The sequence below is a fragment of the Suillus fuscotomentosus genome, assembly GCF_016647785.1.
Source record: "Suillus fuscotomentosus strain FC203 chromosome Unknown F5891scaffold_155, whole genome shotgun sequence".
NCBI lineage: Eukaryota > Fungi > Basidiomycota > Agaricomycetes > Boletales > Suillaceae > Suillus > Suillus fuscotomentosus.
The window spans coordinates 3,205-16,640 of record NW_024539667.1 but is presented as its reverse complement, the minus strand read 5'-3'; the positions used below and the strand labels follow the sequence as shown (position 1 = coordinate 16,640).

General features: G+C 52.1%; 1 protein-coding gene across 1 annotated transcript; it reads right to left on the bottom strand.

Annotated features, from left to right (window-relative positions):
• Positions 1-12,358: 12,358 nt before the first annotated feature.
• F5891DRAFT_1198524 (uncharacterized protein) lies at positions 12,359-13,215 on the bottom strand (the record flags this gene model as incomplete). Its single annotated transcript, XM_041368644.1, has 3 exons — positions 12,359-12,478; positions 12,531-12,863; positions 12,913-13,215. The coding sequence occupies 3 exons, from the start codon at positions 13,213-13,215 to the stop codon at positions 12,359-12,361; spliced, it is 756 nt and encodes a 251-aa protein (XP_041217512.1).
• Between the last annotated feature and the right edge of the window lie 221 nt (positions 13,216-13,436).

The window sequence follows — 13,436 nt, the reverse complement described above, 5'->3', positions numbered from 1 at the left end:
GAGTGCAGCCAAGATCTAGAGGTACGCACTTCAGCGAAGCGCGAGAAAGCGCAGGTGCGCGCAAGGCGCGGGAACACGCGCGCGTATGTGGAAATGATAGATAGACTAGACTTAAGTGATAATATGATGCAAGAGATGTGAAGGGAGATGTGAAGTATAGACAAATAGACTTCTACTATATTCTGCTAAGTAGTAAGTAAGTGATAACTAGTAACTGGGAGGTAAAAGTCAGGTAAAGTGTAGTATGTACTGCTGGCGCTTATATAGCGCGCCTAAGCGCGGTCATGCAGAGCCGAAGCGCTACTGAGTAGGTATGTAAAAATACATATGAGTGAGAAACTATGATAAAAATAAAGGTGGAACTATGCTAATAAAGGAAATGGAAATATACGTACTAGGGAGCTTGGTGGACAGTGGATGGATGCATCTGAATGGCTGGTGCTATAGGGCGTGCAAGCGCGGGAACGTGCGCACGCGCATACATCGTGAAGCACGGTGTAGAGACTCGCGCGTCTCAATGACGAATATCCGGCCTTTAACCATACATTCCTATACATTACAGCTCTACTCCTAAGGACCAGTCTCACGCGCACTCGCGCGCGCCTTATCCGAACTCGCGCGCACTTACGCGCGCCTTACCTACGCACGCGCTATGCGCGCTTCGCGCGCGTCGCGCCTCCTCATAGGTCTTCGCGCTATCGTCCGTCCATCCGTCCCATGTCCTTACTGATTCGCTGGTGCGTTATTTCTATCTTATCCATTGAACTAATAAAATCTTCGGTCCGACATCCGCGCTACTTATGGAAAGTTTATTTAAACTTAGTTATAATTAGAGTTGATATGGTTACTCGGTTCGGGAGCGCGCTCGGAAGCGCGCCTTCTCCATTCTTAAATACAGAAGGGTTTCCTTTAGTTCTGGTACTTACTTTTCCCTTATCTTTGTGTACTGGAAAGTGAATAGATCACCTCCCCACTTGTTATCTGATCATATCCTCCTGTCAATCCTCCACCTTTGCTCTCACTCCTCAGTAAGATCTTGCCTCTAACGCTTTAGGCGCGCCTTCGCTTCGCGCGCGCGCATTCTCGGACCTCCCGCTCACGCGCGCATCTCGCGCGCCTTCGCCTCGCGCACGCGCGCCTTCGCGCGCGTTATCTTCTCGCGCCTATTAGCGCCCGCCTAGCTCACAGAGTTTCCCTCCACTTTATTTCGAGGAACTTCTCTCAGTGGTTGTCCTTTGGGTCGAGTCGTTGTCTCGTATCCCGGTCTTGCTGTTGAGCACCCCTTTTGTTTTAAGTGTTTTCACGTATAGTCAAGATTCCTCATCTACAACTGGAGCCCACCGCGAGGGACACTTCTGAGATAGAAGGTCGGCGCCTCAGACCCAACAGTCGCCGCATAGCCAGAGAAGAAGCCATCGCCGCATTCGACAGAGCGGTAGAATCCATTATACCAGGACCCTTATTCATTCAACACACGCGCGGTCGTTCGCGCAATATATCAGAACCTCCGCGACCAGATCCAGCGCTCTTCGCGCACGCGCCTAGACAACTGATATCGCCAGTCACGCCCTCGCCTGAAGAATCCGTCAAGGAAGAGTCATCCGACGGCTTCGAAGCAATAGATAACCCAAGGAGCCAACTTCCCGGAGCATTCCTCCACACGCCCAATCAACCTCCTTTTAATACTTCTAACCTGTCAGCGCTAAGCACGCTAAGCGAGCTTGACGACTCTAGCGACACTCCACTTAACGCGCCAAGTAGTTCCTGCGCGCGAGAACGCGCTTCCTACAACGGGAATACCTAAGATCAAGCAAGAAGCTTTAGAAACCCCGCGCGCGCCATTTTCAATCCCAGGTGGTACCGTTATATCAAACCTTCCCTTCGCGTACGCGCGCCAAGCACCTGTCAGTCACAAGATCCCCGCGCCTGCAATTTCCCAACCGCCCGTCATGTCCACAGTAAGAACCAGAATGCCTATCCGTGGAACAACGGACGCGCCTAAATTTGATGGCACAACCGACAGCCTCGCTGACTTTATCGACCTATACGAGCAGCTCGCTGACGACGTAGGTCTACAAGGTCTCGATCGCATTAAGGGTATCATCCGCTACCTTGAGCGCGATGACCGAGAATTATGGGGCGGAATGCCGGAGGCGCAAGTAAGCGATTACAACGCGTTCATGAAAGAAGTCAAGGTAATGTATCCCGGATGGGATGGCAAAAGGCGCTACGCGCTTTCGGACCTACAAGCCATCGCGCACGAATACGCGAACAAGACGATGCCCTCGTACCAGGAGTTAAGCAACTACCTTCGCGCGTTCAAGAAAGTCATGCAACCGCTATTGGCAGAAGATCGCATTGGTAAAGCCGAGCGCGATCGCATATTCATGGAAGGGATTCCCAAGGATACTCAGGCGCTAATACGCACGCGCCTAATGATTAAATTTCCTGATCACTACCCGCAGGATCCATACCCGTTCATGGACGTCTTTACAGCTGGACATTTCGTTCTGCCCGCGAATGCGCCTGCAGCAAGCGTGACGCCTAGCGCGCCTACGGCAGCGCCATTCACTAACCTAGTCACAGCTACCACATCAGCGCAATCGCCCGCGCAAGGCACAGTAACCAAGCGCGAATATAAGCGCGACGCGCCTACGTTCAATGACTGCGCCTTTTGCGGCAGTCTCGAACATTACTACCCTCGTTGCGCAGAGAAACAAAGGTATATTGACGCGGGTAAATGTAAGGTTAGCGAAGAGACGCGCAAGCTTGTTTTGCCAAATGGCGATTGGATTCCAGGCCGAGGATTACTCAAGGATCGTCTAGATCGACATCACGCAAGTCGCGCGACACCGGATACGACCGCTAGTACAGGCGCGACAGCGGGACTATTCTATCGCGCGTCCGACGAGATCGACGCGGTAATTGATGTAGGCTCATCTGCGTTTGTGCACACAGTCGCGCAAACGGAACTCGAAGAGGACGACGAGACGGTGGATCTCATGACAGAAGCGATAGCCTATGTAGCTGCAAGGCGCAACCAGAAGCGCAATGCCAAAGGTAAAAGTGTGCGCTTCGATGGTGTAGAAATACCCAGCGAAACGCGCGCGCGTCCGAGACCTGCATCTAGACAAGCCACGGTAGAGGAGGAGATAATCTCTCCCGAAATACAGGCTTCGTCTGACAAAGGTAAAGGAAAAGAGGTAGCGAAAGTAGCGCCGTTAAGCACGCCAATAAGCGCGCCAACAAGCGCCAAGGCGCCTCCTAAGGGCGCCTCGCCCGCATCGTCAACACCATCATCGTCCGCGCCAGTATCGTCATCGTCGTCATCCCCATCTCAATCTTCAGTATTGCCACCATCGCCGTCATCAACACCAACCCAAGCACCAGCACAGTCATCATCATATCGTTATGCATTCACGCTTGAAGACAAGGAGGCCGACAAACGCGTTGTCGAGCGCCTTCTCGATTCCAATCTCAATATCCCAGTAAGGGAATTATTAGCTGTATCTCCCGACGTTCGCCAACATTTCCGCGAACTTACGACCAAGAAGCGCGTCACAGTAGGCGCAGTATCTGTGCACGAATTATCAGGGCACCCCGCAACCGACCAATGGCTCAAGCAATACGAGGATGTGCGCATGCGAAGCGACGACGGTAAAATCGTCGCGGATCACTTCGCGCCCCTGCGCTGTATTCGCGCTAAGACATTGGAAGGGCGCACTCTCACCTGCGTCTTAGATCAAGGCGCGGAAGTAGTAGTCATGCCAAGGGAAGTATGGAAAGAGCTCGGCGTACCGCTCAGGTCGGACCATAGCCTCAATATGGAATCGGTAAACACGTCACGTGACGCGACGCTAGGAGTCATAGAGAACGTCCCGCTTGATTTTGGCGCAGGACCCTTATACTTCCAAGTCCAGGTCATCGAGCGCGCGACCTTTGAAGTTTTACTAGGGCGCCCATTCTTTAAGCTTACCTCGTGCCGCACATTTGATCTGCCCGACGGAGAGCAGGATCTCATACTGACTGATCCTAACGCGCGCAAAGAACTGCGCATTCCAACCCTACCTTGGGTCAAGCGACAGCTCGCAAGAGACGCGAAGTGCGCGAGTCACGCGCACTCGCACGCGCTCAAGGAGGAGGAACAGGGTTTTTAAGTATCGATGATCTGCAGCATTCGCGGGGAGAAGCCCATACGCATTCGTCTTCCCAAGTATTTTCCTTATCGCATCAAGTTTCGCATTCTCGCATCACGCCTAACGCGCCGCGCATAGCGTGCGCGGATAGTGCGTCCCATTTTTCGCTCCTAAGGAGCAGCAACGCATCGCCTTTAGTCTCTACGCATCAATTTTCTTCATCTTCTATCCCGCAGTATTCAGCGCGTTACGCGCATCTAACATCCACGCAGACCGTTATAGATAAGGCGACTATCAACGCCTTTAATTCCTTTTATTATTATGATCCCGTACTTCACGCGCTGGTTTATAAACCAGTCGCGAAGAAAGTGCGCACGGTACCTACCACTATGCCCGCAGAGTATAGGGTAGTGCGCCAATTACCAGATGACCCGTTAGCAGGATTACCCGACTTACCCACCCATCCTCCAGAATTCACGCCAGGCGCGCGCTTTACGCAGGCGCGCGCAGATAAACTAGACCTTGACCCAGCAAATTGGCTATGGCCAGAAGAACTCAAGTTGGTGCGCTGGCTCGTGCGCGTACACGAACTCGCATTCGCATGGGACGCCTCAGAGCGCGGGCGCCTCAATGAGACCTACTTCCCGCCATACAAGATTCCTACGGTTCCGCACACGCCTTGGTCTCAGCGCAATATTCCGATCCCGCCAGCCACCTTAGATGAAGTAGTGCGCATCATCAAGGAGAAGATCTCATCGGGAGCATATGAACCATCAACGGCCGCGTATCGCTCGCGCTGGTTCTGCGTAGTAAAGAAAGATGGAAAATCCTTGCGCCTAGTTCACGACTTGCAGCCGCTTAATGCGGTAACAATTCGCGACGCGTCGCTTCCGCCTTTTGTTGAACTTCTCACGGAAGTGTTCGCCGGATACGCGGTGTACGCTGTATTGGACTTATATTCAGGTTATGACCAGCGCGCGCTTCACGTAGATTCGCGCGACTTGACGACCTTTGGAACGCCTTTGGGTCCTCATCGGCTAACCACTCTTCCTCAAGGACATGCTAATGCTGTACAGGTTTACCAAGGCGATACCGCGTTTATCTTGCAACACGAAATTCCAGAATTCACGTCGCCATTCATGGATGATGTTCCGATCAAATCAGTGCGAACGCGCTATCAGCGCGAAGACGGTTCTTACGAGACGATACCCGAAAATGCAGGAATCCGGCGCTTCATCTGGGAGCATTGCATTGTTGTCAATCGCATTCTACAGCGCCTAGAGAACGTAGGCGCAACCGTATCCGCATCAAAGTTTGTTCTAGCCGCGCCTACGGCAATCATCGTCGGACACAAATGCACGTTTGAAGGGCGCGTACCAGAAGAATCCAAGGTACAGAAGATTCGCGACTGGCCAGAACCGACCAATCAGCCGCAAGTGCGCGGATTTTTAGGAACTTGCGGTGTCCTGCGCATATTCATTCGCGATTTCTCGCGCATCGCGCGCCCGCTAGTTAACCTCACCAGGAAAGACGCGCCATTTATATTTGGCCCTGAACAGCGCGAAGCCATGCAGACCCTCAAGGACTCAATTCTAGAATCGCCCGCGCTAAGGCGCATCGACTATGATAGCGAGCGCGAAGTCATCCTAGCAGTCGATACTTCCAATATCGCTGTAGGATTTATCTTGCTGCAGATAGGCGAAGACGGAAAACGCTATCCAAATCGATTTGGCTCAATCGCGCTAAACGACGTGGAAAGGCGCTACTCTCAAGCGAAACTAGAACTCTTTGGACTCTTCCGCGCGTTGCGCGCGGTGCGCGTATACATCTTCGGGGTAAAGAATCTGACGGTGGAGGTAGACGCGAAGTATATCAAAGGTATGATCAATAATCCGGACTTGCAGCCTAACGCGACCATCAACCGATGGATCGCGGGTATCCTTTTATTTTCATTCAAACTCGTTCATGTATCCGCGCAAAAGCATAAAGGGGTCGATGGTCTCTCAAGGAGACCAGTCGCCGAGGACGATCCCATAGAGGACGATAATCATGAGGATTGGATTGATCGCGCATACTCGTTCGCTATCGCGCTTCTAAACGATCGCACGCATCGTATAGCTGGTGGTTCGGGTGACATACGCCACGAAGCGCATCGCACATGTTTCATCTCGCAGAGCGCGCGCGTACCAGCGTTGCGCGTATATTTTGATGTCGCACAGACTGAAGAACCAGAACCAGATATTCCGCGCTCGGACGCGGCGCGCGCGCGCAAGACGCGCTGATGACCACTATAGAACAGTTTCTTACCACGTGCGAAAGACCCACTGACGTTTCAGATGAAGAATTCGAGAAGTTCGTGAACAACGCGGCGCATTATTTCGTTCTGGAAGGCAACCTATGGCGCAGAGCATCGCACGGCAAACACCAACTAGTGTTACCTCCAAACAAGCGCTATCGCGTTCTCAAGGAGGCGCATGACGACCTAGGGCACAAGGGTATCTATACCGTCAGCGCGCGCCTACGGCTACGCTTTTGGTGGCCGCGCATCATCGAAGACATCAAATGGTATGGACAAACGTGTCACGAATGCCAAGTTCGCCAAACGAGGAGGCTGCATATTCCTCCAATCGTCCCCATACCAGGAGGTCTATTTCGCAAAGCGCACATCGACACGATGAAGATGCCCAGGGCGGGCGGATATGAATACCTCGTGCAAGCGCGATGCGCGCTAACGTCGTATCCGGAATGGCGCATGCTGCGCAAAGAAAATACTAACGCGCTAACCGCTTTTATTTTCGAGGAGCTCTTGTGTAGGTGGGGCCCGATCACAGAAATAGTGACGGACAATGCGCCCGCATATAGGCTCGCAGTAGACGAACTCGCGCGCAAATACGGGATTCACCCGATCCGCATCTCGCCATATAATTCTCAGGCAAACGGTATAGTCGAAAGACGACACCGTGATGTCCGGGAGGCCATCATTAAAAGCTGCGACGGAGATGATTCTCGCTGGTATCAGGTAGTTCATTCAGTTTTCTGGGCCGAGCGCGTCACCATTCATAAAGCGACGGGTTTATCGCCCTATTTCATGATGCATGGCGTCGAGCCAATATTTCCCTTTGATCTTGCAGAAGCGACGTTCCTCGCGCCTTTACCAAGCCGAGGCGCGTTCACCACTACTGATCTTATAGCATGGCGCGCGCGCCAATTGCAGAAGCGCGTAGAAGATATTAACGCGATTAGGGATAAAGTAGTCGCGGCGCGCTACAAGTCCATACGCGATTTTGAGAGACGCTTCCGTGCGTCTATCAAATCGCACGACTTCGAACCTGGCGCTTTAGTGTTGGTACGCAACTCGAAAGTCGAATACAAGCTGAGCAAGAAGACGAAGCCACGCTATTTGGGACCTATGATCGTAGTGCGTCGCACGAAGGGAGGCTCATATATGTTGGCCGAGTTGGACGGCGCAATCTCAAAACTTCGCTTCGCCGCATTTCGCGTCATTCCTTACTACCCGCGTAGCGAGGAGCGCGTATCGGTAACCCAAATGACTGGAGTAGACGACGAGAGCATCGACGAACTAGAAGCGTATGAAACCGTAGAACCCGATGAAGACGAGCCCGAGCGCGCGCAAGACGGTTAGCGCGCGCGACCATATTCCGCGCGCCCGCGCATCACTGAATCATATTTGCGCGAACGCGCGCCCCTCAAAAACATAAAAACAAAAACACCAGATAATACGAAGAACACAAAAATATTCCATTAAGTACATACTCTCAGTTTTACCCCGGGTTTCGTCCGGTGATATCTCTCATATCATTTGTTCATATAACGCGCATTGCCTGCACATAAACCCCACAGACTCTAGAATATAACCAACGCACTAAGAAACACGCTAATACCCCGCAAGTACATACTGATCACTACCTTAATTGTATAGCGCGCGCATAATCACCTCATTAGACTTTCACTTTCTAACACGCGCGCGGCGCCGCGCACCTTTTTTTTCTCTAACTTTCATTCAAGCACGCGCGCGTCATCGTTTCGACGCGCGCGGCGCAACACGGCAGGAATAGATGATGGAAGGCGCGCGAAGAAGACAAGACGGGCGCGCACCCCGCAGAAAATTCAGTAAAGTCCATTGCATTACCTTGATCTCGTTGCGCGCTTGTCATTTACTTACATACTTATCATTTTAATTTCTTAAGCCCAGTGAATCAGATAAGGACATGGACATGGACATGGCAACACAGGATACATTGTACAGGCGCATTGGCGCTCAAAAAGGAGTACACAGGCGCATTGGCGCTTAGGAGACAAGAAAAACAAAAGAGAAGTGCATCTACTTAAGGGAGTCGTTGATCTGCCTCTCCAGTTCAGCCCAAGCGTTAGACATAGCGAAAAACTTGTTGGAATAGTTGAGGAGGTCCGCCTGTTGGGCGCGCGCATACTGGCGCATCTGGAGAGTGGAAGTGCGCAAGTGCGCATTTTCCTCCTTCAAACGCGCGGCTTCGGCGCGCGCCTCCTTCAACTCCACCGCTGGATCCTTGAACTTGTCCTTTCCCTTAAGCGCAGAACCAGACGCCAAAGGACCAACGGCGCGCACTGGAATATCGCGCGAGGCGCGCACGACCTTCTCCTCCACAGAGCGCTCCCCAACAATCTCCACATCCATCTCCGACTCCTCGGATTCTTCTTCATCCTCAACCGCAATAGAGGAAGCGGTTTCCTTTGCAGACTCTGCGATAGGGCGCTTGGGCATTGGTTTGCGCGGGCGCGCCTTAGGCACATCAGTAAGGTTGCGCTTAGCTAATCCACAGCAGTCAGTGGCGCGCGCCAATGAAAGACAATAGGCGCGACTTACAGAAAGTGCAAGCGCGCTTGGAAACATCACAAGGAGGGCACCGTCGACCAGGCGCGCCTCCACAGTCAATGTCCTTGGCAATGCAGGCGCCACAGCGCCGCGCCTTGGTCACAGACATGCGCCCAACGCGCGGCTAGCGCAACCAAACGCGTTAATAGAGAGGCGCGCCAACAGGAAATAGAGAGGCGCACCTTTTTGCTGGCATCAGTACCAGACGCGTCAGTGGCGCGCGCATCGACTTCGGACGCGCCAGTGGCGCGCGCAGCTTGCATGGGAGGCGCCTGAGGAACTGATGCAATCGCCTTTGCCTTCCAATCTTTCACAACCGCCTCAATCTCCTTGCAACTCTTCCGCCCCTGCTTCAACAACTCCGCGCTCTTATCATCCATCTCCAGCGCCACCGCTAACACACCCGCGCGCGTGGAACAGCCGTTCAAGGTTGCCTAGAAATCTTAGGCTACAATAGATCTAGACATGTAAGCGCACTCACCAGCACAGAATACCACTCGCGCAACCACATCTCCTGATCCTCGAGGAGTTCCGCCTTGAGTTCAGGCGCGGACATCACGCATCCTTCCAGGGAAATGAGGATGGAGGCCCAAGCGGTCAAGAGGCGGTCGGTATCGGATTCCGCGCTAGCGTCGTGCATAGGCGCGTCCTCAGGAAGCCCTTGCGCCACTGGAACAGGCTCAGGGGAAGGAGTAGAGTTCAGCATAGCAACGTTGAAAGTAGGCATGATGAAAAACTGATAACAAAGAAGTCAAGAGATCGCGAGAACACGTCCATCTTCTTATCAACATCTCCTCCGATTACATCATCGATGCTCGCGATCATCAAAGGACGGCCCTACTCTCGCGATCACCTGATCCCTGTCTATCACCACCTCTCTAAGTCCAAGATCCTGCGTTATAGCACTGAGTGGGGACACTCAGAATGTAAGTCCCCAGGAGATGTAGAGACTCGCGCGTCTCAATGACGAATATCTGGCCTTTAACCATACATTCCTATACATTACAGCTCTACTCCTAAGGACCAGTCTCGCGCGCACTCGCGCGCGCCTTATCCGAACTCGCGCGCACTTACGCGCGCCTTACCTACGCACGCGCTATGCGCGCTTCGCGCGCCTCCTCATAGGTCTTCGCGCTATCGTCCGTCCATCCGTCCCATGTCCTTACTGATTCGCTGGTGCGTTATTTCTATCTTATCCATTGAACTAATAAAATCTTCGGTCCGACATCCGCGCTACTTATGGAAAGTTTATTTAAACTTAGTTATAATTAGAGTTGATATGGTTACTCGGTTTGGGAGCGCGCTCGGAAGCGCGCCTTCTCCATTCTTAAATACAGAAGGGTTTCCTTTAGTTCTGGTACTTACTTTTCCCTTATCTTTGTGTACTGGAAAGTGAATAGATCACCTCCCCACTTGTTATCTGATCATATCCTCCTGTCAATCCTCCACCTTTGCACTCACTCCTCAGTAAGATCTTGCCTCTAACGCTTTAGGCGCGCCTTCGCTTCGCGCGCGCATATTCTCGGACCTCCCGCTCACGCGCGCATCTCGCGCGCCTTCGCGCGCCTTATCTTCTCGCGCCTATTAGCGCCCGCCTAGCTCACAGAGTTTCCCTCCACTTTATTTCGAGGAACTTCTCTCAGTGGTTGTCCTTTGGGTCGAGTCGTTGTCTCGTATCCCGGTCTTGCTGTTGAGCACCCCTTTAGTTTTAAGTGTTTTCACGTATAGTCAAGATTCCTCATCTACAACGGGAATGGTGCGCGCGTTGCGCGGGAAAGCTGCGCCTCATATAGAGATAGCTGCAGGTAGCGCACAGAGTGACGCTACAAGTTCGTGCTATGTACTTCCTAGTGTAAAGCTGTCATATCAGACCATGAGACACACAAGTCTCTACAGCGGCAATCGAACATCTCAATGGCCGCATCCTACCAGCATTCCAGTTCTCACCTAAAGAACTACTCCTGGGGTTAGTAATCAGCACCCCTCACACACCAATCTCGACGCTCGCAAATGAGGCCTCATCAGATGACGTCAATGTACACTCAGCATATGTAGCGCAACAACATCTCGACGCACTCGCAAACAGAGTGTCAAACGCCATCAAGCGAAAGGCGTCCTTCGACAAACGCGTCCTAGGATCGACAATGGGAGAAGTGACATTCGCACCAGGACAGTTGGTGCAGACATATGCGAGCGAGTTAGACCAAACGTTCCAAACAAGCCGCAAAATCTTACCTAGGTGGTCCGCACCTCGCAGAGTCATCAATCGCCGCACCAACTCGTACTCCTTGGAAACATTGGAGGGCTTCCCCATACCAGGATGGTACCACATGAGGCATTTGCGCTTGTTCCTGCCAAGAACTGGAACACTATTAGTGGAGATGGAAGAAGAAAAGAGGAAGGAAGCAGCAGAGCGGGAGAACGAGAAAGAAGGATGAGTCGGCTGGAGGCTGAGTCAGCTGGAGGCTTCAGCGACCCGGGAGTGTCGCATTTTAGTGGGGGGTATTTGTAGTAGGGTGTTTGGCATCAGGGGTCAGTCCATTCGAGGAGGCAGGTGTCTCAGAGGGGTTCGAGTTGGAGTCTCAGAGGTGTCCAAGGTCCTAGCAGGTGTTTTAGAGTAGCTTTCCCACGTGTTGTAGCATCATCATCCATCATCTGCTGTCCACCAGTGTCGAGGCCCAGGGCCCTCTCCACCGGGACCGTTCCCATCCCTCATCCCCCTCTTGTCGCACCAATGTGTGCACGTGCCCTCGGGCTATGACTCGTTCTGACTCGTGCCACCAATGTGGCTTCCCTTATCTTGTCTTATCTTTCCTCTGACTCATGCGTGCTGCACATTGTATCATTTACCGTTGGCTCGTTCCAACGTTTCTCGGTCTCATTCCGCATTCGACCTCACATCACTAATCAGGCTCTGCTACCAGTGTACCTATACCCTTTCCGTTTCCCCTTTGCCCTTACCCACAGTACGGTAGCCTTGCCCTTAATCCTTTCCACTTAGTATAAGTAGTCGGTCACCCTGTACTAGATTCCCTAACTTGAATCTACTCAATCTTCCCTGGAACATACTTCCCTCTGAAGCCCCCTCAGCTTCAGTCTCTAGTATCTTTTCTTAGGTGCTCATCGCGCCTAAGTCTACCTCGATCGACTACTCATTGTTCGGACAAGACTGTCCTTACTTTGAGAACGTCAGTGACCTCGAAGACATCCGTCTTAGAAGTCACGTGACACGCGTGTCTCTGATATCTGCCGACTCATCGTCGCCAGTCTCAGTCACTACACTGGACCCTTCTGGTTACGTCACGAACATTAGCGGACAATGCCCCTCTTAGGGCTCCGCATAACAGATCTATTTGAGTGCGTAACACTGATCAGTCTTGAGGTCGCCCTGCGAACTCATGAAGTTTGTGAGTATGACGAGGGCCACATTGCTGATAGTATTGCGCCATTCTGACAAGTGCTGAAGAGTCTGATAAAAAACAAATGGTTAGAATTAAATAGCGTCTGAAAAAAAAACATACCAGAGCAATGACCGCCCCATCAGCTTCAACCGTATGTGGAGTCTTGGTCTTGTAGACCACATTCCAAATTGACTGCAAGATAGGACATAGTATATCGTCAGAAAGAGTCCATACTTCATCTTGATCACCAATGTAGCAAATGATGGTGGGGATGAACTCCCTTGCCCACTTATTTCCATCCTGACAACCCTGGGGGAGATGCTTCTTCCTGTATGCAGAACATGCCATTGCCCTGGATGGAGCAGCGATGATGTGGGGGGGATCCATGGTACCAGAGGACTCGGACTTCACCCACTTTGCTGGGGGTGCTTTGAGCGTCGCAGTGACATTAGTCTAACATATTTGAATCAGTAAAATATACCATTAAGAAACAAAGGTGTACTGTAGATGTCAAACGGCGCATGGGCACTGGCTCAGTAGGTTCATTCTTGATACCCCCCACAATTTCAACTTCAGACGATATCAATAAGTCGTCATCGTCCCTAAGAGGTGATATTTTGCGCTTCTGACTCACGACTGGCAAGTCAAAGTCTGGGAAGATGGAGCGGGACATGTGTTTTTGAGCCAGGGGGGGAGGTTCAAGGTCAGAGTCATCGTCCAAGGCCTGTAGCTTGAGACTGTCATCCAAATCGTAGTCCCCCAGGAAAGTGGGCTGTGTGGCAGGGTTAGCATCGTCGACATCCATAAGATGGTTGCAGATGTCCACATATTACAGTGACCTATTTCCGTATAATACGAGGGAACAGACGTGCATAATATCCCATATGATACGGGCCAGCGGACCATGGGCCCATGATAAAAATATCCTCGACTATGACGGATGGGCCGGGAGGCAAATTATTCCCAATGGAGGCGGGTGGGCCCATGCAGGGGATATATAGAGTAGATGAGTGGGCTGATGTACAT